The sequence below is a fragment of the Cynocephalus volans genome, chromosome 7 (genome assembly GCF_027409185.1).
Source record: "Cynocephalus volans isolate mCynVol1 chromosome 7, mCynVol1.pri, whole genome shotgun sequence".
Classification (NCBI taxonomy): domain Eukaryota; kingdom Metazoa; phylum Chordata; class Mammalia; order Dermoptera; family Cynocephalidae; genus Cynocephalus; species Cynocephalus volans.
In genome coordinates, this window is record NC_084466.1 from 74,634,678 (window position 1) to 74,659,266 (window position 24,589).

The following is a 24,589-nucleotide window of genomic DNA, read 5'->3' on the forward strand; positions in this document are numbered from 1 at the left end:
CCCCAAAGTGGATTATACAGAATAAACAAGGAAGGCCACTCCCCTCTGGTCACTGTTGCCCCAAATCCCTGCCAGATGGCCAAGCAGAGCAGCTCGCATTTCAGCAAATTACAGAACCTCATTAGTACCCTATTTCATGTTTTTATATGCTGTAGATCTTTATATGAGGTGATGTTGATTTCTTAAACTTGTATGACAACATAATGAATGCATGTTTGTGAATTGTCCAATGAAATGTGAAACAATCCGTGAATTCTTTGCATATTTTATTTTTCTTTTTTTGATTTCCAACTCACACACATCTGGCATATTTTACATCTTTGCAATAAAACATGGTTACAATAGCTTAAGGAATTTATATATCCAAAATATTTCACCATGATCTCAAGATGAAATGAACTTGTCTTCCAGATGTTCAGTATCCTCCCAGTTCTAAGCTACAAACTCAAGATATTGCTTACAGCCTGGTGATGAATAACTTAATCATTATGCTGATTCCCCATAATTTCAGAATTTCATAAATACAAACAACAATGAGGAAGGAATTCAGTGCTAAAACTTACTAGTACAAGGTGGATAACAAATAAGTAATCACATCAATAAATAATGATATGTTTCTGGTGCAAAGTGCCAATACAAAGAACCCATTATCTTGTTTTATCGTTTTAAATAAATGACTGCAAGTGAGTGTAAAGTCTGAGAAAAGTACATTCCTGTAACATGCCTCATAGCCCTACCGACACAATATGTACATCTATGACGATACAGTCACCAAATATACAAAGAAGAAACATGAAGAAAGTGTATATACCCCTGGGTGTATAACTTGATCAGTACAATGTATGGAAAATCATTTGAGAGCCATCATTTTATATCATAAAAGATGAAGAGCCTTAGGCTAAGAATGTGGTCTTAGGTGAGAATTTCACGAGAACCTAAAAGAATAACTTCAGTTGTTGTAATAAAGTCTGACTTGTTATTAAAGAAACTAAGCTATTCAAGAACCAAATAGGAAAAAAAAAAAAAAAAAAAAAAAAGCATCAGATTCTCCTCCCCTACTGTACACACTCAGCCAGCGGGATGACTCTGGAAGAGATGTCCAGGTGTTGGGAAGTCATTACTATGGAACTAACGATCATGACTCCTATTTATACAACAAAAACCAGGACCTCATCCCTAAGACCCCTTTCTGCCGTGTCTTCAGATTATGAAGGGTAGGCTGAATTTTCTTTGTATAAAGTACCAAAAATTGCAAATAATGGCTTAGTATCCAAATGCTTTATGAGCAAATTTCACTTAGAAGGGATGAATTTAGAATAAAAAGTATAAACCATATTTTGGTGAAATGTCAAAAATTACTGATTGAGCCCAAATTCAACCCTTTCATACAAGCTGTGTCCTTGGACAGATCTTTCTGTTTCATAGTGTGAATGCACCTGTTCCATCAAGACATCAGGAGTAAAGAACATGCAAGTTGTAACTCCACAATAAAATTAAGAAACGTTTTGTTCTTTATACAAGGTTTTACTTTTACAAAAGTATCCCTTTAAATAAGATGCATCTGATGTACAAAGTATCAAACGTGTTTTTGTTTTTTTTTATTCTCTCATTGAAAAGAGGCTGGAAATGGGATGCAGTTTAGGTTCAAAGCTTAAACTTTGTAACAACTGGACACAAGGTTCCTCAGAATCGTCAAAAGTCTCTTGTGACGCGTGCTACAACCTTTTCTCAATAAACAACAATATATGAAATAATTACCAAAACATCTCCTAATTCATATAATTTACATGATATAAGCTTGCTTGATAGCAGCTGGTGTTCAGTCGTGAAAAAACACACAAAGTAAAATGGTTGCTGACTACAATGTACAGCTATTGCTGGGTGTGATGGAATGTACAGACGGAGGTCGATGTAGACGAAGTGTTTCCACCGGAGATATTGCCTTTCCATGCAGCACTTGTGCTCTCAGCTTTAACTTGGCTTTTGGTTCTTCGTTCACCCTCAGTATCTGTTCTGATGCTCATAATGCCACCGATTAAAATCTATATTAAAAGCTACAATGCTACCAGAAGCCATGCCAGTGATCAGAGTCCTGGAAGTTAAGAGCGATACAAAATCATTTACGTGCTACTTTCCACTAGACAGTACCATGATCTCTAAGTTCACCAACTCTTTTGTGTTCACTGAGATAGGATTAAAAGTTCTCCTGGTTCTGCTGAGAGAAGCTGATTCAGTCCCGCACCTGCCTGGACTGCTGAGCCCTGCTGGAGAGCATAAGGTGACCTCACGGAACCATGGTGTCAGCCTCACCCGGGCACCCTGCCACCTCTCAGCAATCATACTTGTGCCCGTCTACTCCCTCCTATGGGACAGCTGTTGGCTTCTCTGAGGATTTCTGGCTTTTCTTCCTCTCTCCCTGACCTTTCTTCAGTCTTCTTGAATCACTCCACTCCTTAAACTCTGACAGCTCTCATTGGACGCACATGCAATGACATGTGTTTCTGAAGCCCCACGTGCGATTTCCCATTGCCTACTGGATGTCACTGCCAGGCTGTGTCACAAAACCCTCAGATTCAATACATCCACCCTGGATTATTGTCTACCTACTGACTTTGCTGGTCTTCTGCCAGTTAAGTCACCCTTTTCTCCTCTCCCATCTGCCTTCCGACCAATCAGCCATCCGGCGCTGAGGCCTCTTTCCCCGGGAGGCTTCCTCCCCAGCCTCACTGCCACTGACCCAGCTCAGGTCTCATGAGCCTCTGTCGACACCAGGCAGCTCACTGGGTCATACTTTTTGAGTATTACACACCCCAAATTATCTCTCAAATTATAATTTATATGCATGTGCTACTGTTTCAACACAAAAAGGACATTATAAGACAACAAAAATAAAACTAAGGATAAGATTAAAATAGAAGTAGAAAGTAAATTAGGATCTTTCCTCACTCCACTTGGAGTGCAGACCTCTAACACTAGCGTGACTTTGAAAATGCTCTTCGGTCTACCCTCTCTGGCCGAGCCTGGTGAGTGGATGAACAGCTCAGGAAGTCTCTCCTGCCCTCCCCTGCCCTCCAGAAGAGTTCATTACTTCCTCCTCCTGTCATTCTGTTCCTGCTTCCCTCATACACAATGAGATTACGATTATTTGAGCTCTTTGGGGTCAGTACTCTTGTTATGCACTTTGCATAGTACTTCACCTAGGATGGGGCAGCACATGTTTGCAAAATGAGTACAAAAATGAATAAGAATATCGGGGAGAATATTTAAACTACTTAATGCAAATTATTTCAAACACTGTAGAAATACCATGGTAAACCATTCCCATTTGTTCATAAATAGGAAATGCAGGACTCTGGAATACTCTAATAATAACCTTAAGCTTTCTTTAAAAACATTCTGGGCTGCAGAACAAATATCCCTTCCCCAGACTAAATTAAATTACATTGTTTTCATTGGTAACTTCAGTACCATTTTACTATATTGTGAAGATACTTTGTTAAATTTATGTCTTAATATTCAAAATATTTTAAAACCAATATTCTTATAAGAAACATTACATATAATCAAAAAAAGTTGGTTGACAAGTTTTTCTCATTTCTGTTAAATATATAGCAAAAAATGAGATATTATATGCCATATTAAGATCTAGGGTTTTATTTTATTTTTTGATTAATAAGCTTTAGACTTCATATTCCTAAAATTCTTTTCACCTTATAATAAAATCAAAGGTAAATTTCAGGAAATAACAAAATCTTGTTGCAAACTTAAGAACAATGGAAAACCTTATTCATTCATTGTTATATCAACTCTCTCCAAGAAAGGACTAAAGTGTCTTAGGGAAATATATAAAATACAACAAAATAACATAAATGAGAAATAGGTAAATAAAAAAGGGGGGGAAAAGACTGTTTCAGGTAATGAGTGAGTGCTTCATATTTTTTTGTAGTCTACACTATGCATTTTGCTAGAAATTGGTTAGCTACAAGTAGGCCTCACACAGAAAGGCACCTCTGCTGAAAAACACGTGTTCCCATCACATAATGTCAGCCGGGGGAGGCCTGTCTGAGACTAGGTGAGGATCTGAGAACTGAGACACTGGTGGGGATAAGTTCTGTGTTTTGGGCCCTTAAAATGTGTCTGGCCTTGCCTGCTCTTCCTCAGACTCATCTCTTTGCTCTTTTCTCCCTTTTACTCTCTTCTTCTGCTTCTCTCCTACCAGAATCCTTTCTTAGAATACTTACCCCTCCCCTGCACTTGCCCTTTTCTGTGCTAGTCCTTCTTCTGACTGAATAGTGGGACCTTCTTTGTAGCACATTTCACCCTTGGTAGAATGTAAAGAGCCTTCGATGACAGTTCTCAGTGATTACGTTTGTCCTTGACATGGCTTACCTCTGGTCATGGGATAAGTCCATTGCTCTAATGCCAGCATCACAGCCAGGGTAAATATACAGCTGCTTGAAGTCACAGGCCTGCCAGACCTCTACCACACCATTGTCCCCTCCGGTCACCAGGTTCTGGCCATCGCTGCTCAGGAGAATGGCCTTCAGAAAAGGCAGAAAACCAACCATTTCTCTCAATTTTTCCTAAACAATCAATGGTCACTTCTGAAAAGCACTTAGTACAGTTCCCTTATAATTATTATCTACTTTTAGCCATTTCTCCAAGGTTTCTAAAGTGCAATCTACAGAATTTCCAATGTGGAATTCATCAAAATTCTTACATATACAAGGGATCTTATTAAAACCAATTTAAGTTACAAAATTATGAAGTCCCAAAGAGAATATTATCAGTCTAATCCAGGAAGGACTTTAGAATGAAGTAATATGATATTTTGTCAAGTTCTGAATATTAACAATATTGAGACTTTTAGAACAAATGGCAGAAGCATATTTCAAAACAGATTTTAATAATGATAAACTAGCAATTATAATTCATTTGTGAATGAAGGGCAATTGGGTACAGTCATGTGCCACACGACAACATTTTGGTCAACAGTGGACCACATATGTGAGGGTGTTCCTATAAGAATATAATAGCTACACCATACGGCCTAGGTGTGTAGGAGGCTGTACCATCTAGGTTCGTGCAAGTGCACTCTATGACGTTTGAACAATGATGAATCTGCCTGACACATTTCTCAGAATGTATCCCCCCTTGATAAGGAACACATGGCTGTACATGAACTTTTGGTTTAGGGTTCTAAAGATAGGCTTCTTTGACAATAAACTCACTTTTAATATTGTGAGGGTATAGTGCTGAAACCATTATTTGTAAAAGGAGCTTAAAATTTTGTTCTTAAGGGTCTAACCTCTAGTGAAACAACAGCTATCATCTCTAAAGCCTCACTCACTGAATTAATCACTGGGATTAAATGAACTTCGGGTTTGTTAAAAGTATCAGCATACATGGATTAATACACTGTTTAAACCAGCACACATTTATCTGGATACCACAGAAATTCTAGTGTGAATCACCTAATGTAAAACAATCAATCTTTAATCTCTTGGCTTTAGTCCTATTTAGCACTGAATATACTGATTTACCCGTGTTGAATCACTGATCTCCATTTGAGCCAAAAGTTTCCCATTAATGCTGAAATTGCTGAATCGCCCTCGTTCATAGTAAATGATACAGTGGCCTTCACTGGAGACAGAAATCAAGCGTGGGAACAAGCAGTTTTCTGGTCCTTCAAGGGCTCTCAGCAAATCTCCAGTGATCGTGTGGACAAGGCAAGGGCCCTCTGCATGGTGGGGACATCAAGGACACAGTCAGTGGGTGATGACAAATCACATACCAGCTTTCACCAACTCCCAAAACTTTACCTGGACATGCACTCAGATTTGTTGAAAGAAGACAGAAACGGAAGGAGATGTGCTGGCCACAGCCAAGCACTGATGTTATATTCAAACAGAGCAAAGACAGAGTGTTAAATAACACACACACATATACTCCAAATTGCTTATCTAGGTAAATACTTGGTTTTTCCCTTTGTCGGATAATTTTGTAATAAAAGGATATAGTTCATAGATTATGTGAGAAAAAAAGACTTTATGTCCCAGACATTTTCTCAATGTGCTTTTAGAAATTTTTCTTTAAAGTTTAAGAGATCAGAACGGTTGCTAATTTTCTCTAGTATTAAAATTTTAACATTGCACCTCATAAATACATTACTATCAAATAAGTTTTATCTTTTTCTGTAGTTTATGCATAAAATGTAAAAGCAAAATTTAGAAAATTAATCAAATAATTCAGACTACAGAAATACTTTTTGTCTTTTACATAAGTGATTCATGAATAGTGAGGCAAGAGTGTAAAAGTAGTATGGGGAGTGACTTATTTTGCCCATTATTCAAAAACTATTTTCTTGCCCTTGTAGGAATTATGTTGATAAGGTAAACTCACTAGTCAAATTCATAAAAATAACTGGTCAAAATAGTTTGGTATTATATCCTGCCCCTCTACCCCCAAGAAAACCCCACCAAAACTGTGGATGAATTACATTTTTAGTTTTCAGTCAATTAATCTGAATAGACACATATTTTACAAAACAAGTGACATTAAAAAGCTATACCTATTTTTTCCCTCTGATACCTAAAGTAATAGAATACACTATAGAAAGTTAGAAAATAAAAATAGCCGTCACTTCTAATATCACCCACCACCTATGGAAAATCAATGTTTTCTGTATGTCTACTATATATCACTTATTTTCCTTTTTTAAAAAAACTTTACAGGATAGAAGAATATTATACATATTACCTTTTTTAAAGTAAAAGACATTAATTGAAAATATCCTATGGGTCCATTTTGGGGATATTAAGTCTTCGATACTAAGATGAAAAAAACATCGTCCCTGCCTTCAGACTATACCCATTCTCTGTGACAAAGCCAGAATAGGTCTAACAATGAGATCTCATCATTGCATCACTTCAGTGGTTTCCCACTATAGTTATATTAAAATAAAAATCACAAATCCCTGTGTCATGGGCCTCTCTGTCTCCTCGATGCTGCCGCGCGCTTGCTGTGCACTGGCTGGTTCGTCTTCTTTCAGGCTCCTACACATCAGGCTCCTGCTGGCCTCAGAGCCTTTTCTGGGAGAATCCCCATCTGAGTCAGCATTGGGACCTGAGTTTCTTGACTATTCCACAAACTGCAATATTTCTTCCACAAAAAGTCAAAAGAATCAAGTAATCTTGTTTCCTTTCCACCAACCTCTCTACACAGTCCCCAGACTTGTAAAGAAAGGGACCTGCAGAAAAAGGTGGAGCCAAGGCCAAGTCTGATGAGTAACCTGATACCCCCAACACCCCTAAAGCATCAGGGATATTGTCCCTTGTTTTTAAATGTCCTTTTAATAGCTGCATCATATGGATGTACTGCTTAATTTACCAGTGTTCTGGTTAGAATGCTGGTGGGCACAAAATACTACAAAAAATTTTATATATATTTTATATTAGTACTAGTAAATATCAATAATAAAACTAAACACTTGCAAAGACCATATGTCTATGGAGATTGCATTTACATCTGTCTTTGGAGAGCCTCCTGGAAGAAATACATTGTAAATCATGGTTAGCTGGAGAAAACGGTACATTTTCTAAAGATTTAAAGTGAAAAATGACTTCTGACCTTTAGCACCACTGATAACAAGTCCAAGTTCTGCACAGACGGAAACACAGACAACTTCATGGTCATGGCCCGTGAGGACAGCTCTTGGTGCGGGATAGTCACCTGTGAGAACACAGCAGCAGTGAGTCACTACAGACCAATGGCAGAAGTAAAGGGCTACACCACTAAATCCAACGTTAAAAAAAAAACCAAAATAATTACCAATGTTTATTAAGGGCATTTACTAGCTGTGTGACCATGAACCAGTTACTTAACCTCTCCTGTTTCCTCCTCTGTGAAATGGGCATAACTACTGTACCTACTGCACAGGTTGTGTAGGTGACTGAATGAGTTAGCATATGTGATGTGCTTAGAACATTATAACAGTGGTGATAGCTATTCTTTTTCTCCTAATTAGTGGTATGAAATAGGCACCTATCTGCCAAGACATTTACATGTGTTATCTCATTTAATTATGGTAACATTCACATGAGGTTAGGTACTCTTATACCTATTCTACAGCCTAGAAACCCAAGGCTTTGCAAGTTTATTCAACTTGTTCAAGTTCATACAGCTAGCAAGTGCTGGAATTAAACCCAGAACTGTTTAATTCTGATACTCATGCCCTTATGAATTTTAAAATGTTCCCTAAAATCTCTGATAAAATGGACAGAGGTGCTTTGATTTAGGGGTGGGGGGAGGTAGGAGGGTGGGTATGGGAAAAGTAGTAAAGGAAAGAAGAGATAATTATCTAAATTCTCCACTTCTCTTTGTTAGTGTGAACCTAGCTAAAAAGTTCAGCTGGATTACATTCTGTAAGCATTGTCACTGCTGAATGCTTTCACAAATTCAGTGGGTGCCTCCTAAGTGACAGACATTTTTCTAAGCCGGCTAGGTGTTGGGGGTATAAAGAGGTATAAGCTGTAACCTAGAACTGTTCACCAAAACACATCAAACAACCACGGCCTTCCGCAGGCCTGGCACTGAGGCACTCAACAAGGACAAATGTTAGGAGGAACCACCCACCGTATGTGTGCAGAGTACAGCAAAACTGCAAAATCTCCGTATGAATGAAGAGAAAATCAGAATATTTGGTCAATAAAATGCATGCACATAAGACAGTGTGAGAAAGATCAGCACAGCGGGGAGGGCACCAAGTCCAATGTTGTTCTGTGTGGGACAGCAGTTGGCAGAAGCCAGTTTGGGGTGGAGATGAGGAATCTCTACAATCTTGGGGTGCAGGAGTGTGGAGGAAAAGGAAACAGAAAAAGTCAGAAAGGAAATGTGGAAGGTAGGTGGGGTGTGGTGCCATCTCAGGCAGTGTTGTGAGCAGTTCCTTGGGGAAATGGGAGAAGAAGACCATTGCTGGCCACACTGGACAGCGTATGAAGACCTGACGCACTGACGTGAAACTCTGCTGAGGACAGGGTGATCAGAAGGAAGGATGCAGCAAGTTTAGTAACAACACAATGTAGACCTGGATCACTCAATGAGATTCAATAAATGTTTACCGATGCCTTATAATACCACAGTTCCTTCCATTTTCCATCAACGACATCACACTGTGGATGTCTTATGTGTATATATCCTTCCAATTCTGTGTTTCCCATTTAGTTTCTAAAACAGTTATAGCAGACTCATATTATATGACACCAGTTCATCCTGGATGTATTAGTTTTAGCTGAATCTACAATATCATCTTACCAAAGAGCAAGTACTGTATATAAATATGCTTTTGTGCATATATATATAAAAATATAATTATTTCATTTTAAGTTGCCAGTTTTATTAACCATTACTTTTTCTCCTTGAAAAGGCATGTTGTAACTTGGTCTTGTAACTGCAATTCTTTCAGAATTCTTGGTATTTCTCAAACTATGGTTTATGTATCCTGGGATCTGTGAATATTTTCTTGGGAGTCAGAAGTTCTATAAAAAATTTTAACTTTCAGATTTGCATTTCGGTGATACTCTAAAATTTTTCTTAACCAGTCATAAAGATGAAACCTCTTTGTTGTCATAATCTACGTTATGATAGTTCTTTTGTTATGTAAATTTAAAATTGAAATATGCTTTAAAATGAGCTAATTAAGTTAGCATTTCTCAAACTAGGGTTCAGGGGGTTCAAGAACACATTCCTAGGAGTGTGAGTTTTTTTCTTTTTCATTTGGTGTTTGTTAGTGACAATTTTGTGCTGTTTAAAACCGATCAGTGTATTACTCAAGTTTGAGGAACTCTATTGTAGACTACTTTTTCCTTCAAGTTAACAAATTCCTTTCAAGTCGGCAGTTTCCACACAGCTACCCGATTTTCCTTTTAGAATAAAAGAATTTAAAAAATATTAATTATATATTAAATATTTATAACATATACATCAGATTAGGGGAGTAAACTGAGTTCCCTTGCACTCATCCCCCCCTTAATATAGCACATTAGCAGTAACTCTAATGCTCACCCTTTTATATCTCAGAGAAGATTATGCCTTTTTTAAAAGCAAGCTCTGTATTTTTCTCTTCTGTGTATTCTGTTATTCTGGTATAGGCTGTTCGGTTTGCGATCTTCTTTTGAAGCGCAGGATTTCCTTGCATGCTTGCCTGTTTTTCTCTGTGAACTCATATTCCGGCTGGGGCTGTCCCCGCATCCTGCTCCCCCATCTTGCCTCTCGGAAGCACTCTGTACTTGGTCTTGGCACTCTTCTTTCCAAGAGCTGTTTCCCAGGTTGAAAACCCCTGGCCCCCGCTGCGGTGGGGTGTGGGGTAGAAGCAGATGTTCAAGGGCTGGCAGACGCGTCTGCCTCCTGGACAGCCCCTCCCTTGGCACTGATGTGGCCCACAAGCACTGGCCAGCTGACTGTGCTCTGCTTCCCTGCCCCACAGTGGCAGGAGGGAAGGCCACAGGCAGCTCAGGGGCAAGTGCACAACCAAAACGACCTACCCAGCAAGGTGCCCAATACTCCTCTCCTCTGCTCTGCCAGTACCCTCCTCCTCAAGACCCACCCATCTTCTGTCTCCCCAGGGATTTCTCACAGGTCTATGTGAGTTTTCTCAGACCCATCGGTTTGCATTTTGCTTTTGAGGCATCTCTTGGAGTGTGGGAGACGGGGCTGGAAGCCCACGTTAGTTTTCCATCTTATTCTCAATCTGTGGATATGGCTAGAATGTGTTTTGAATACTGAAAGAGTATCCACTTAAATATTTTCAGTAGTCCTGGACTTGTCTGAAACATATTTATATAATTTATAAAATCATGTTTCAAAGATGCCCTGAAGTTCCATGGTAAACAAGGATTTAGTGTGATAAGATTTTATGTGTAATATTAGCTTTAATTTTTCTAAGCAATTATTTTATCCTGGAGAGACCGGCACACGGAAAAACTATGAAATTGTCTGTTTAATAAAATTTATATAAAGCAAATAAGGAGTTTTTGAAACCTTTATATGCTACAGAATAAATAAAAAAAGCAATTCAATTCTTTTGCAGGAAACAGAGAAAATGTACAAAGATATTAAAAATATTCCTTATGGATGTTATATATTTTCTATTAGGAAGTTAAGTTTTTCAAAGGCTTATATCTCATTTAGAGAGCTTAAAATGTTTTATTTTTTCATTATAATTTCCCCAGATCATTTCACTAAACTGTAGAACTTAACTATTAGGAGATATTGTTTAGGGCCCTTGAAAGCATTGCTTCCCTCTTTAAGCTACAGAAGTAAATAAAATGTTATTCTGGGCTTTTTGAGTTGGAAACCGTGCAGCTGGGGAAAGCCTATTTCCTATATTTCATTTCATTGCCGGGGACAGATGTCACATACCCCAACAATCATTCAGAATCTTGGGAATATTCTGTCACTGTCACATCACAGTTGATGGATGCAGCACAGGGTTAAAGGGCCCAGTGCAGAGCGGGTGCAGGTGAGACCTCCCCTCCACGGACCCCAGTGCCATCTTTCCCAGCTCACTTCCTGTACAGAAGAGCTCTCTATGGGATGGAATTATCATGAATGATAAAGAACAAACACGTCTAATTTTGAGATTCCTTATAGGCAAACATTTTGAAATTCCAAATATAAAACAGATTCCATTTCATTTTTATCAAAAGTCATTTTAATATTCTCAAAATGGATGATTAAAAAATACAAAAGTATTAGATGATGCTATTCACACAGAACTGACAAGGAGACTTTTTCCAGTGAGATGGTCTATGGCTTTTAGAGAAATGGTCGATAGAGATTATTCGTGGTTCTTATTTTAAAACTTATTTGTGGGACTACTAATATGGGGAGGAAGCTTTGGTCCTTCTGAATTAGACTAAACAAAGACAGTGGAGTTTCTAACACCTGTGCTCTTCGGTGCAGTTCTGCTGGAGTCAGAGGACGAACCTCTCAATGATATGTGACATTCAGATTTTATCTCTGACCTCTGTGAAGTCATTACAGAATCATGGCAGAAAGTATTCTCATTCATGTTTACGTTTCCATAAAATGTGATGGAATTAAAAAAATTTTAAATCCCAGTATCAGGGATTTAGTCAAAAGGGGTTTCACTACTACTGTGACTTAAAGATTTACTTCAAAATATTAGTTAGAAACTTGCGGAGATAGCTCAGAAGGGCACCAATGAGTTGTCTCTTATGAAGATACTGAGTCCTCAGCCACAAGCGGAGCTGCCACAGAGTCTGGCCCAAGTACCAACTGTGCCTGGGCCCACATGTCCCAAGGTAACAAAGTAACATAAGCAAAAACATTCCAGGGTTGAAAATGTTAAATTGGCTCACGATGCGGATTAATTTTACTACATACTCATAGAATGTTCAATGAAGAACAGAAGACAGGTATGACAGACGTATTTATTCACTCACCCCAAGTCCTTCTTTTTCCTTTTCAGAGATGACACTGACTGCATTCTCCTCTGAGCACTGCTGCTACAGGGAAAATCTCTACCCTTGAAGTCCTAAACCTGGATCTAGGTTGAAGTACATTACTGTCCTCCCATGACCTTCTGAAAATAACCAATAGAATAATCCACCTACCTTTCCCAAGGAAGCTGGGCTCTGCAGCACGCCCAGATCCCCCGCCCCCAGTCTGTGATCTGGAGAAGCTCTCTGATCAGGAGAATGTATTAGTCATTCTTGTTTTTTATATTGCTTCTGACCCCGGCCACTGACCTTCCTTGAAGACTAGTCCCATAAAAGGAAAGGAATAGCAGAGACCAAGTGGCACGCAGCTCCCTTCTCAGTCACAAACTCTGTAAAGTCCTCTGACTGTCAGGCTGAGGGGACGGGCAGCTGAGCCATCTGCTGCAGAACGGGCCCTGTGCTAGGGGTGTTCAGTTACATACACTCCCATTTCACCCTCAGAAAGTCCTGGGAGGTAAGGATTATTACATATATAACTACGCTTCCTCTGACACTAAATAAAAAGACATTTTAACATTTACTAAACACTAGATAAGATTCCTTGCTCTGAGAAGTGAGACAAACTCATCTAACATACATAAACATACTTTAAAAATATCTCAGGGGCTATTCACTGTCCACGCTTTCATTTCTTATAATACCACTGGTTAGTGGCGATTGTGGAGCTGGGTACCAGGACAGTCTTTTTAAAAGAAGGCTGGATGCAAACAAAGAGAGGGATGTGATTTGGCAGATGTTTCGTGACAGGCTGTGGCTGGTGGGAGGGTCAGTGTCCAGAGCTGTGGTTAACACAATAGGAACCCGGAGAAGGTGTGTGTGCACAGCTGGAGCCTCCTTTCAGAGTGTGCATCATGCTTGCACATGAGCTCAAGGACTTGTTTAGTGGAATAGAAGAGCACAATAACAACATCTTACACATAGTACTCAATGAATATTAGAAGATTTGATTTGAAAATATAAACAGTAAATCCTTTCAAAGTTTCATATTGCTATGATTTAAAAAATTTCATATGCATGTATCATTAAGCACTCTATATGGTATAAACATTAAAAGTACATAGTTTAAAAAAGTAGATTGGTTCTTGAGCTGAGATCCCAATGCATTTTGTGTCTGTTGAAGAGACAACAATGTTAACTTGGCCCTCTCGTGACTATCTTGTTGGAAGCTACAGCATGTAATGAGAAATGTCAAGTCCCAAGATCAATGAAATTTTGGACTCTGGGGATTCAGCAGGAATAGCATTGATCCTTTCAGAGAGCACCAGTCAGAGATGGGTTGTAATATATTGCAAAGAGGGGCTCAAGAGGATAAGTGGCCAAGTCCAAGATACCCACCTGACAAAAAATTCAATCAGCTTGTAGCACAAATTGCCTGCTCTGCTCTGCTTTCTTTCATGCAGTAGGCTGCTTCCAATTAAAGTGCGCAAATTAATTTTTATCACTTCCAAATTAGTTTCAGAATTTGTGTAAAAGTCTGTTTCAGATGAAAGCATCTGTCCGTCACCTCTTTGCAATTCTGCCATTAGTTAAAGACCTATTTAAAATCTCCAAGATGATTTTCTATGTTCAAAGTCACAAGTTTAAAAGAATAACAATGAATATTATTATTTTAAAATACATTAATAAAACAACTACAATTCAACTGTAACCTATGCTAGGCAGCCTTTACTTGTTTCTTTTATGGTCTGATACTCTCTTTGTAATATTCTGTTTACAAATTTTCATTGTTCTGTGACATATTCATTAAAATGGTAAAAATAAGTACAAAAAGACTAATATTTCTGAGATGCCTAAATTAGTCACAATGTATTTGACACAATGATACCACACTTTCTATATGTACCTAAAAAAATCCACAAATATTACTTACTTTTTTGTGTGGAATCAATAGAGCTATCAATTGCAACATAATAATGACAATGCAAAAGAAACAAATATATTAAAGCCACTTGAATTTATCTTGAGAAGATTTCAGTGATGCAGACGTCAGGTTAGAGGATAAATTCTACCATTTTGTGATGTGATGAACAAGTATGGTTTGGCCTCTGTGACATACAAAGCAATTCAATGTCCATACCAAGACCAATCTCTGAGTTATAACAGCTACTGGGATATTATATTTCATGCTAGAACTTCCTCCTTCAAGTCTAGGTTAATATATACAACCTCCAAAACCTAAGGGCATCATGTCATACACTTTAATACAAATTTAGACATAACAAGCTTTTTGGTCTTGAGTAGCAATGTATTATGAGATAGAAAACACATAAAGCCTGATTCTCTGACCTGTGAACTGGTAGCTAGAGTAGATTAAACTGGAACAGAAAAAAACCTTTTTCTTTCATATTGTGAGTTTTCTGATGGCAATGACTATGCCTATATCAATACCACAGCCGGATCACTGACATGACAGTCAATCTGGCGCATGCTGTGCCTGCCTTTAAAAAAAGTGAAGTGACTAATATATGTGGTTGATCCAGTCAGGCATGTATACGCTACTAGCCTGGCCCTTTTAACAAACAAGTGAGTCATAAGTCAGTTGAATAAATCAAATACTAAATCTGACTGATATATCTCATACGCGCGCGCGCGCACACACACACACACACACACACACACACACACACACACACACACACACACACACACTTTACTATTGACTATCTTTACGGCATGAAGCTGAAACCATTTTTTATATAATCATCAATTTGTACCCAAGACATAAAGTGAAGCATGTTATAGACACTCAAAGTACTTATGGTACAAAATATTCATCTTATTACATGAATTCATGATTCGTGTAATAAATACTCAATATACTCAGTACATCCGAGCAAGAAAAGCAGTTTTGTGATCAGTATAACATAGATTCTCGTAAATTCCAGAAGGTCAGAGACTTTGACTATCCCAGCTGCAAAGACAGTACCAGGCACACAGTAAGCATTCAATACACATCTGTTGCTGGACTAATAACACTTTACGTGCTCATCCTGTTTGTCCTAGAAAAGCATTTTCCCCTTATGTTAAGAATAACGGAAGCCGTACTACATGTGTCCACATTAAATATCCAATATAGTCGTGACAGGGTGGATCTTATTGACGTGGTTTAGGTTCATAACGATGACAACAGTTTTTGACCAAAAAATAAATTCCTATAAATGGAGGAAATACTGAAAAATACCTTTTGATAAACTTCTGTCATAACTTAAGGGTAATCGTGTCCTTAGTTAAACCTTAAATAAAATACTGCTTTTTAACAAATATAATATTCACAACTTTATTCTTAAGGATTCATATAAACATTTTGTATTTACATAGCTCCTGCTGTAATGAACTTTAAACACCGAATATTATTATACTTAACTTTTCCTGCTAACTGATGAACCAAAGCTATAATCAATATTTATCTGTCTTTTGGTTTAAAAGATTATTAGAAAATAAAGTAGCTAACACAGACAATTACTATAATTTAACATTTTTCTTTAAAATTCTTTATCTCTGAGCAGTATACTATATGAGTATAAAATATCTTATCTCTGCTACCAGATGGCAGCTTTTAAGAAACAAATCCCCTTTTTGGAAATAACATTTGCATCATTTCTGAGCTTCATTTTGAAGATGTTAATTAATTAGATTTAAAGCTCTAATCTGTTTCTTTTAAAATTTTTTCTGTCTAATAGCGTCCAATTTTTTTCAATATATATGGAAGGTACTACACAGACCTGCTGCTGCTGCTTAATTAAACTTTTTAAAAACAATGTTAACACTACTATGGAAATAAAATTTGGAAATATGTGAAAATAAATTTCGGTAAAATATATGTAAGAATGCACCATACCTGAGAATAATAAAGTCAACACTGGTAGGTCAAATGCCTTACACACATAGACACACACACATACAAAGACACACACGAATTCTGCTAAAAATATATCTTTTTAAAGAATATGGTTTAAAAAAGAATAAATGAGGAGGTTAACTTAATAGTATTTACAATATGATGTTTGTTAATAATGTAGAATTGGTAGTTAATTATTTGAGCTGACTGGAAATCAGGCAACACAGTATCTTCCCCTCAAATCCATACCACATCTTAGTCCACAATTCAGAGCAGAGACTTATGCTGTGACACACACCGTCTCTCATGCTCAGTGTCTATGCCGAGGGACATACAGTACTCCACGACACACTTTCAGTTTCTTCATCTGCTGTTCTTCAATTCTAGCTATGGACAACCAGAATAAAGCTCCACATAACATCTGGTCATCTAGTTCAGTCTTCCAACGTCTTCTTAAACACATGTATGCCTACTTCTCTCCTGTCCACAGTGGGCCTTTGTTCCTATCCATCAAGAGCCCTTTCCTATTTTTGCAGTATTCCTGTCACAATGCATAGAGTTGAGGGGAGGGAGTGGGATGTGGAGGACAGATGTGCAGTTTGGTTTCCACCCCCTGCTACCTCACAGGCTGGGACTGACAGGGGGGTGGGGGGCAGCCTCTAGCCAAGCAGTGGTAACACAGCATCTTGCAGGTTTTTTATCTCTTCTTAAAATATTTCAGTTGCAGATGCACAGGGTTCCTGGGAAATTCTTATTGCTGCTGTGTCATAAGTATTCCCCAAACTCATGTTTCAGTTTATTTTGGAGTGGGTTTTAGGCTGTGACCCAGGTATAAACTACAATTTTAATAACCCTGGTTTAGGTACTTGCCATTATCAATACTTTACAGAAATTATTCTATATTTTACAGAAAATACATGCATCTGAACTATTGAAATCTTGGTTAATATAAGCAGTAATTATTTCTAGCAAACTCTTATCTAGCTCTAAGCAATAAATATTGCTTAACAATATTTATTGAAAACCCATTTGTGTGTCACTATGCCAGGAACCAGAGACTTAAGATGCAAAGTGAGAAATTACTTCAGTGTTTCCTTAGGACAACAGTTCCAAGGACTAACAACTGCTATCATATGAACAAAAGGTTCCATGGAAAAGGTTTGAGAAAGTATGGGTTAAACATATGTCATCAGATTTATTTAAGACTTTCAGAGCTTAAATAGAGACAGTATATGCAGTGTTGTCCAAAATTATTTACTATGGAGTCCCTTCCTTTTTTTTCCCCTCAGAGGACATTTTAGCGAGCACTGTTAAAAAACCTGAGAAATCATCCCAAGCAAGGAAACTGTCTTATTTAGTTTGTGCATCCCCATGCCTAATTTGAACGGGGTACTGAATCATTGTTTATTAAATGTATAAACAGAGAAATTTACTATACAGCAGTATATGGTAGAAAGTAGTAAGTGCCCTGACTGAGGCACAAATAAAATCATACAGAAATTTAGAGAAGGGAGAGATTATATTCAGCTGAGAGAAATCATGTGAGATTTAATGGACCAGGTGACACTGAAGGAAACTTCTGAAGGATGAGGACATCTGGAGACTGGTGAAGGCAGCTGAGCAGAGGGTCAATGTGAGGGGATCTGGGAGTCTCCCCAGGTTGAAGGTGATAGTAGTTGCTCATTTTTACACTTTGAACAGAGCTATAATCCAACTAAGATGTTTGCCATTTAAGGTTTAATATTTTAAAATCCTTTCAAACCTCAGGAATAACTATAAGGAAAATCAAAAAGGCAAAATATATTTAAATGAAGTTATAGTCTAATAGGACAATTCTAGACACACACTTACTGCTATTAGGGTTGTCTCCTATGATATGGTGCCGCCCACTCCAGTACCAGAGAAGCAGCGTAGCATCTCGAGATCCAGACACGATGTAGCAGTCCCCACCAATGTATGACTCTGACCTGGCCAAGCAGGTGACTACATCCCAATGGCCAAATACAATCTGAGTCAATTTCCCTGCAACACAGAAACGACAGGTTTATTTCATTTACTCTTTTCTTTAGATGATAATAAGCTTAAGTTTACTTTACCAGATTTGTGAAAAGTGAATCAATAGGCCCACAAATTTATAAGGTAATTCAAATTAAGCTACAGGTGCTTTCTTGCATTGCTTGTGCAAATTGATACAAGAATGTCACTTGGGATTTTTAAGGAAAGGACTTGTAAAATAACATGATCATAATTTTTCTCTTCAGGGTTTGGGCCAGACTAAGGGAAGGTTTGAGTATTTTACTGTATATGAATTGGGGGAAGCGAACAATAGCCCCATTTGTCCTATGAACTCATGCTAAAGGTCATAATGAATGGAGTTATAATTATTTGGTTTACAATGTGAACATTTAACTTGACTCTTGACCACTGAAGTCAGCAAATGATGAAAATGCCTACACTAAGAATGATTCCACATTAAGCGTTGGTTGTAACAACAGTCACTGTGCAGAGAATAAGGTATTTCATAGTTAAGATTACCTGTTTCTGTAGAATAAACTCTGAAGCTCTTATCCCAGAATCCACAGATAAGAATGTAGCGATTATCTGCTGTTACCACAAAACAATGTGCGTTGATTTGTATACTCTGGTCAACAAGGTCTGTGATCTGTCGTTTATTCACACCAGAATTATTGGCTAAAAATAAATAGAAAAAAGAATTTAAAAAAAGATTCCATAAGAATTTCACCAAGCCCTTACAGAAGGAAAAATAAATACTGTTATGCTTCATTTATCCAGAATTAGGTTTTTAAAAAGTTACAAGATTATTAAGATGTTAACAGTTTCCCTTGAGGAATATAAATTTCCTTAGTAGCAGTGATTATTTATAAACCATATTACATATTTAAAAACTGTGCCAGAAATTTAAGTTCTTTCTCTACCAATACATAAAACAATATGAGGAATTCAGGATAATGAATTTAAAACACAATAAAAATATTTACATGCATTTAATTTTATAGATGTTTAGTAAGCAAAAGTTCATTAGTGTCCAATAAGAACCAAATGAGAAATAAATATTGTATGAAGTATGTTATATGAGAAAAAAAATCTTAATATTCGCGCCAATCTGTCATTTTCTGATGGTATTTTCAATTTGTGTGAGAAGAAGAGAGTAGAGGTTTGGGCAGGGGATGTTGTCATGTGGGCAGCCCCTCAGGGAACTTCAGGTCAGTAGCTCTAAGGACCTGGATTGTCAACAAACAGAAGGCCTTTCCAGAATGGGCTGGCAGGGTAGGAGAGGAATAAAAAAGATGGGAAAGGGATTGGGGAGGAAAGAGACAGGCAAAGAATCAGTATACAGCACTGGGAATGAATCTGAATAGAGTCAGGAACCACAGACATCGTCTGATTTCCCCAGTGCCTGTCTGAATGCCAGCCTGTCCCTTACTGTCCGCCATCCTTCCAGGCTACATCCCTGGGCTGAATTCTTAAACAGAAAGTGCAGATGCAGAAGGTCACCACGACCAGTCTCTAACACCAATTACATCTAAGTGCTACAATTTGTAGATATCTGCTAACACTATAAAAACAATTGCTAGGGATGGTAAGCAATAAAAAAAATATTACACACACAAAAAAAAGGCAGTAAGGGAAAAGAAAACTAAAGGTCCTGGGTCACTTAAAAGACTACATAAGGTCCTTGATTAATTAGAAGAGCTATTAATTTTTCCATGGTCACATATTAGCTGTATATATCATTGTCAATGTCTGTTGGACAGAGGAATAGCTGGGTTAGACTCTAAAAATATTAGTAATCCTAATCCTTATATCATCCCAAACACATGTAAATACTATTTTGTATAGGAGTATAAGTAATTATCTGAAGTGGCTGTATCTTATCTTATTTCTGAATTCAAAGATAAAGAGTTAATCTAAGAATTAAACATCATATTTGCATACAGCCTAACAATTTTTCATAGCATTTTCAATTTTTTCTAATTTAACTTTCTAAATATCCCATGAGATAGGCAGAACAAACATTATTATAAACTATCTTGCAGATATGAAACTGAGAGGCCTAGAAAAATTAAGCAGCTTGCTCTGGATCATACAGCAAATGAGTATACAAGTGATTATTTAAAAATACTTTGAATATCAGCTGCAAAGAGTTACAGCTCCTAAGTTTGTAATTCTTATGAAATTTTTACTTTAAGAAAAATGCTTGAAGAATATTTTAGGTTAAAAGGGCAGTTTGGAATTATTTGCCTTGTTTATAACCAACTTAAATGACTTCCTAAAATATCAAGAAGATGCCATGAATAATTTCTTTAACATCAAAAAGTTCTTAGATGGCATATTATGATTTGCACAGCTCCTTTATGGTGGTTTGATGTTATCTGCACATTAGTTTTGTCTCAGAAAAAAACATTATTCAACTACCTTCTGTGAATAACAACTACATAAAAATCCGGGGACGGTATCCATGAACGTTTATTTCTGTTTGTTAACATACCAATTAGTGGGTCCATTTCAATGGGAAGATGATGGGCCTGATCCAGGGAGTATCCTGGAGCTCCTCTGAGGCCTACAGATTAGAAGAGAGAGAGGGAAACTCAGAACAGAGGAATTTCCTGATGAACAGTGTTCTATGATGATTGTACAAAATGTATACTTGCTAAAAAATTATTAGGTAAATTATTCAAAGAATGATTCATCACACTACATGTCTTTGCAGATAATTCTTTAAAAAATCATCACAGTAAGGACTTCAGGTTTCCGCTCAAGATGTAGAAAACTGGAAAGAGCGTTGTTCCCGACATAATGATAAGAAGCAGCTGAATAAAATAGAAGATCATAACATTTTTGAACCCATCAGGAAGCTAAGGTCACCGGGCAATCAATGAACCTGAAATCAAGGAAAAGACTGTGCCTGCAACCAGGGATCAGTGTGAGCCCGGGCTCACCTGGGACAGGGCAGAGAGGAAGCTGGGGCTTCTTGCAATATATGACAAGTGAATTGAAGGTATAAAATTGGGCTACACCTAAAATCTTAATCTCACTAGAAACTACTTGCAGAGGATTAATGTTTAAAGGCTTGATTGAGTTCATTAGTCATAGTTTTTCACATGTGATTATACAATATAATACTTTTGAAAATTTTAAAGAAAAATTTAGTCCTTTATTCTCTCAATGAAAAACATTTCTAGAGGCTAAGAGTCCCGTAAATAATAAAGTTGTATTTTATCCTTAAGATGTTTGCTGCATAGCTGTGATTGGATGGAAGTAGTGCTACCTCATGTTGACAATGTCACCAACAACCATAAAATAGGTGTTCTTACAAACTCTTGGGAGATAAAGCCATGGTATAAATCACTGCATTTTTCAGAACAATGTAGAAGCCAATAGAAAAGAAAGATTCAGGGTAATTCAGCACAGCTCATCCACTCAGTCCTGGAGATAGCAGGAGTCCTGGGGCTTCCAGGGAGATAGTAAGCGGTAAACTGGGCCAACTAAATCATTTGGTCACATCCTCTTCTGCCCTGTTTAAATGAGTATCAGTATTCTAAACTTTCGCTGGAACTTTCGGGAATCAGTTTGGAGAAAACACATCTGAAATCAATGAACAATTAAGATTTTGTCTTTTCTCAAAGACGCTATGCTCCACAGAGATAGAAATGGTATTTGTCTTATTCATTGCTGTATTCCCAGTGATCAGGACTATTCGACATGTAACGGTCATTCAAATATTTGCTAAATAAATTACTGACATGGAAGAAAGAGAATTTGAAACCATCATCCAGAAAATCCAGATTTAAACTCACTTTTGTTTAATAATATGGGATAAAAGTGGTTTTTTTTTGGAGCGGGGGGAAATGGTAGAATAGGATAGGAGGACTTGTATTATTTGTAGAACTGCTTAAATTTATCAAATATTTATTGAGTACTAAGCTATGAACCAAGCCTTCTGTGAAGCATTAATATCCAGCAGCAGTGAATAAGACAGACAAGAGTCATTTAGTTAGGCTTGACAATGATTGACTCTGCTGGGTTTTGTAGATAACGTGCCATATGAGCTAACCCCAGCACACTTTTCTCACCTTAACTTACTTGTTGCTTTTAAGAAATCTTTAGTAAGAGACTTGCTAGGCACACATACCTACTGTGTTGTGCCATCTATTCACTGCAAACAATCGGCTGCAGGTCACTGTCACGACTGCAGGGATGGTGAGGTGGGGCAGTGTGTTAGCTGCCACATGGGTTACTGGAGAATTTGATGGAAACTTCAGCACCATTATCACATCCTGTTGCATCTGATCTTTAAACATGAGTGGGCTCTGTGGAAGGAAACACTGTTGAATAGAAAGGGAGGAGAGCAGAAAAAAACAAAAGGGATAACGTAGTTAGTGAATAGTCTAGGGAGAATGAGGTTAAAACAGACAAGGTCAGCATGAACACACACTGGGAGAACAAAGCAACCTGAACTTTTACACAGGTGAATGCTTGCCAAAACTAGAGCAGCTTTTACTTGAGGATGGCACAGAAAAAAGAAATCAAGGGATCTGGGAAGTCACTGATACAGGATACCAAATTATTAATGATCGGCCTCAATTTAAATATTGCCAGACTGCAATGTGAAAAGTTAGCTCACGGTTACGTCTACGTGATGTAACAACTATCCAACACAGTTAAAAAAACAGCTTGGTGGAAAAATTAGTCAAATCAGTGACTGCCACTGTTTACATGAAGTACAAAGTGAATGGAGAAATACTTTCATTTTTACCTGGTTGATCTGGTGTCACGGCTAAGTCTAAAGAATTGAAATCTAATAGCCTCCTTAAGCAGCCTGAGTGCTCCCCTGTCACTGCTTTGCACACGCATCTGTACTGCAGCTGACTGTTTATGGTTTATGCCTCCTTTCTCCCTTTTAGACCACAAACTTACTGAGGGCCCAAACTTTTTCTTCTTTCTTCTTTTTTCAACTTTTGTTTCTCAAACATCTAGCATGTGACCTGATAGAAAGTAGACACTCTAAGTGCTACAACACACTGTAAATACTACTAAGTAAAACATATAAAATAAGGATGCTGGGAATAATCATTATTTAGCTTTCATATATATTTTGTAATTGTTTGCTCTATGTATGAATTCTGTTACATGAACTTAGAAAGCTTAGATTTTCTTTATAAACAGTTCCATGCCAATTTAGTCTCTAACAATTTCTCCTAGGAAAGGAATGAATTCTGACTGGGCAGTTCTCCAGGACAAATTATTATTATTATTATTATTATTATTTTATAATACAGAGAAAACTAAGGCAGGAATAAAAGTCTTCTGCCAAACCTTTCATAAAAGAAAGTGTTAGAGATATTCTCCTGGACAGTTTATTACAAATGCTTCATCTTCAGGCTTGGGGCTCCAAGACCACACCTCCACATCCATGCTGTGGCTGAGGGTTTACATGGGAACAGTGTGCGCCTGGTGCAAACCCTTCTGTTTTGTCACACAGAAGAACAAACTGCAGTCAAAAGAGTTCATTAGTGACTGACCAAGGTGGCTGGAACTGTTTGGCTGAGCTATTGTAGGAAAAAAAATGTTTTAAAACAAACACATTTATTTCTGTGTTTCTCAGGAGATTGACTATTGATTCCTTGAAGGTATAGAGGATGTAGTATTTGTCTCTGTACCTCCAGTGCTTAGCATCACATCTGACACACATGGGAGCTCAGAAAAATTTGTTAGATAACTGATCAAATAAATAAAAGATGTGAACAATATTTCCATCACAAAATAACAGCTGATAAATTTGTTTACACATATATTAGGAACCATATTCCAGAGCTCTTTACTCCAAAATCAGGGTAATTGTTGCCTTGATAATAGTCTAGAAAAATTGATAAACTGTAATACATTTTACAAATACATTTTTACCTTCTGTAGAAAATTAGTGACAGAAAAATCACAGAGTTTGTTTTTTTTGTAGCTGGCTGGTATGGGGAACCAAACTCTTGGCCTTGCTGTTACAAGGCTGAGCTCTAACCAAGTGAGCTAACCAGCCAGCCCCATGAAAAATCACAGTTTTTAAAAATAAATTCCAAGGAAGTTTCTCAGAAAATTTTTTACCTGCTGCAAATTAGATAAAGAGACAAATGTTTATTATTGGCTAATAAACTGAAAAGGGACTGTGTTGTTACAAAAGTGGACTTTTAGAATTTAAGTTAAAATGAAAAGAATA

At 37.5% G+C, this 24,589-nt stretch overlaps 1 protein-coding gene across 1 annotated transcript in view; it reads right to left on the reverse strand.

The window, feature by feature from the left end:
• Nucleotides 1-326: 326 nt before the first annotated feature.
• The window catches only part of NBEA (neurobeachin), a 657,479-nt gene continuing 633,216 nt past the window's right edge, over nt 327-24,589 (reverse strand). Inside the window, exons 51-58 of the mRNA XM_063101747.1 lie at nt 22,514-22,706; nt 20,870-20,941; nt 18,895-19,050; nt 18,211-18,381; nt 7,630-7,731; nt 5,544-5,740; nt 4,390-4,541; nt 327-2,092 (exon numbers count right to left, since the gene is read on the reverse strand). Coding sequence (XP_062957817.1) covers nt 2,002-2,092; nt 4,390-4,541; nt 5,544-5,740; nt 7,630-7,731; nt 18,211-18,381; nt 18,895-19,050; nt 20,870-20,941; nt 22,514-22,706 — 1,134 coding nt within the window. The 3' untranslated portion in view covers nt 327-2,001. The remainder of the gene's footprint in view (nt 2,093-4,389; nt 4,542-5,543; nt 5,741-7,629; nt 7,732-18,210; nt 18,382-18,894; nt 19,051-20,869; nt 20,942-22,513; nt 22,707-24,589) is intronic.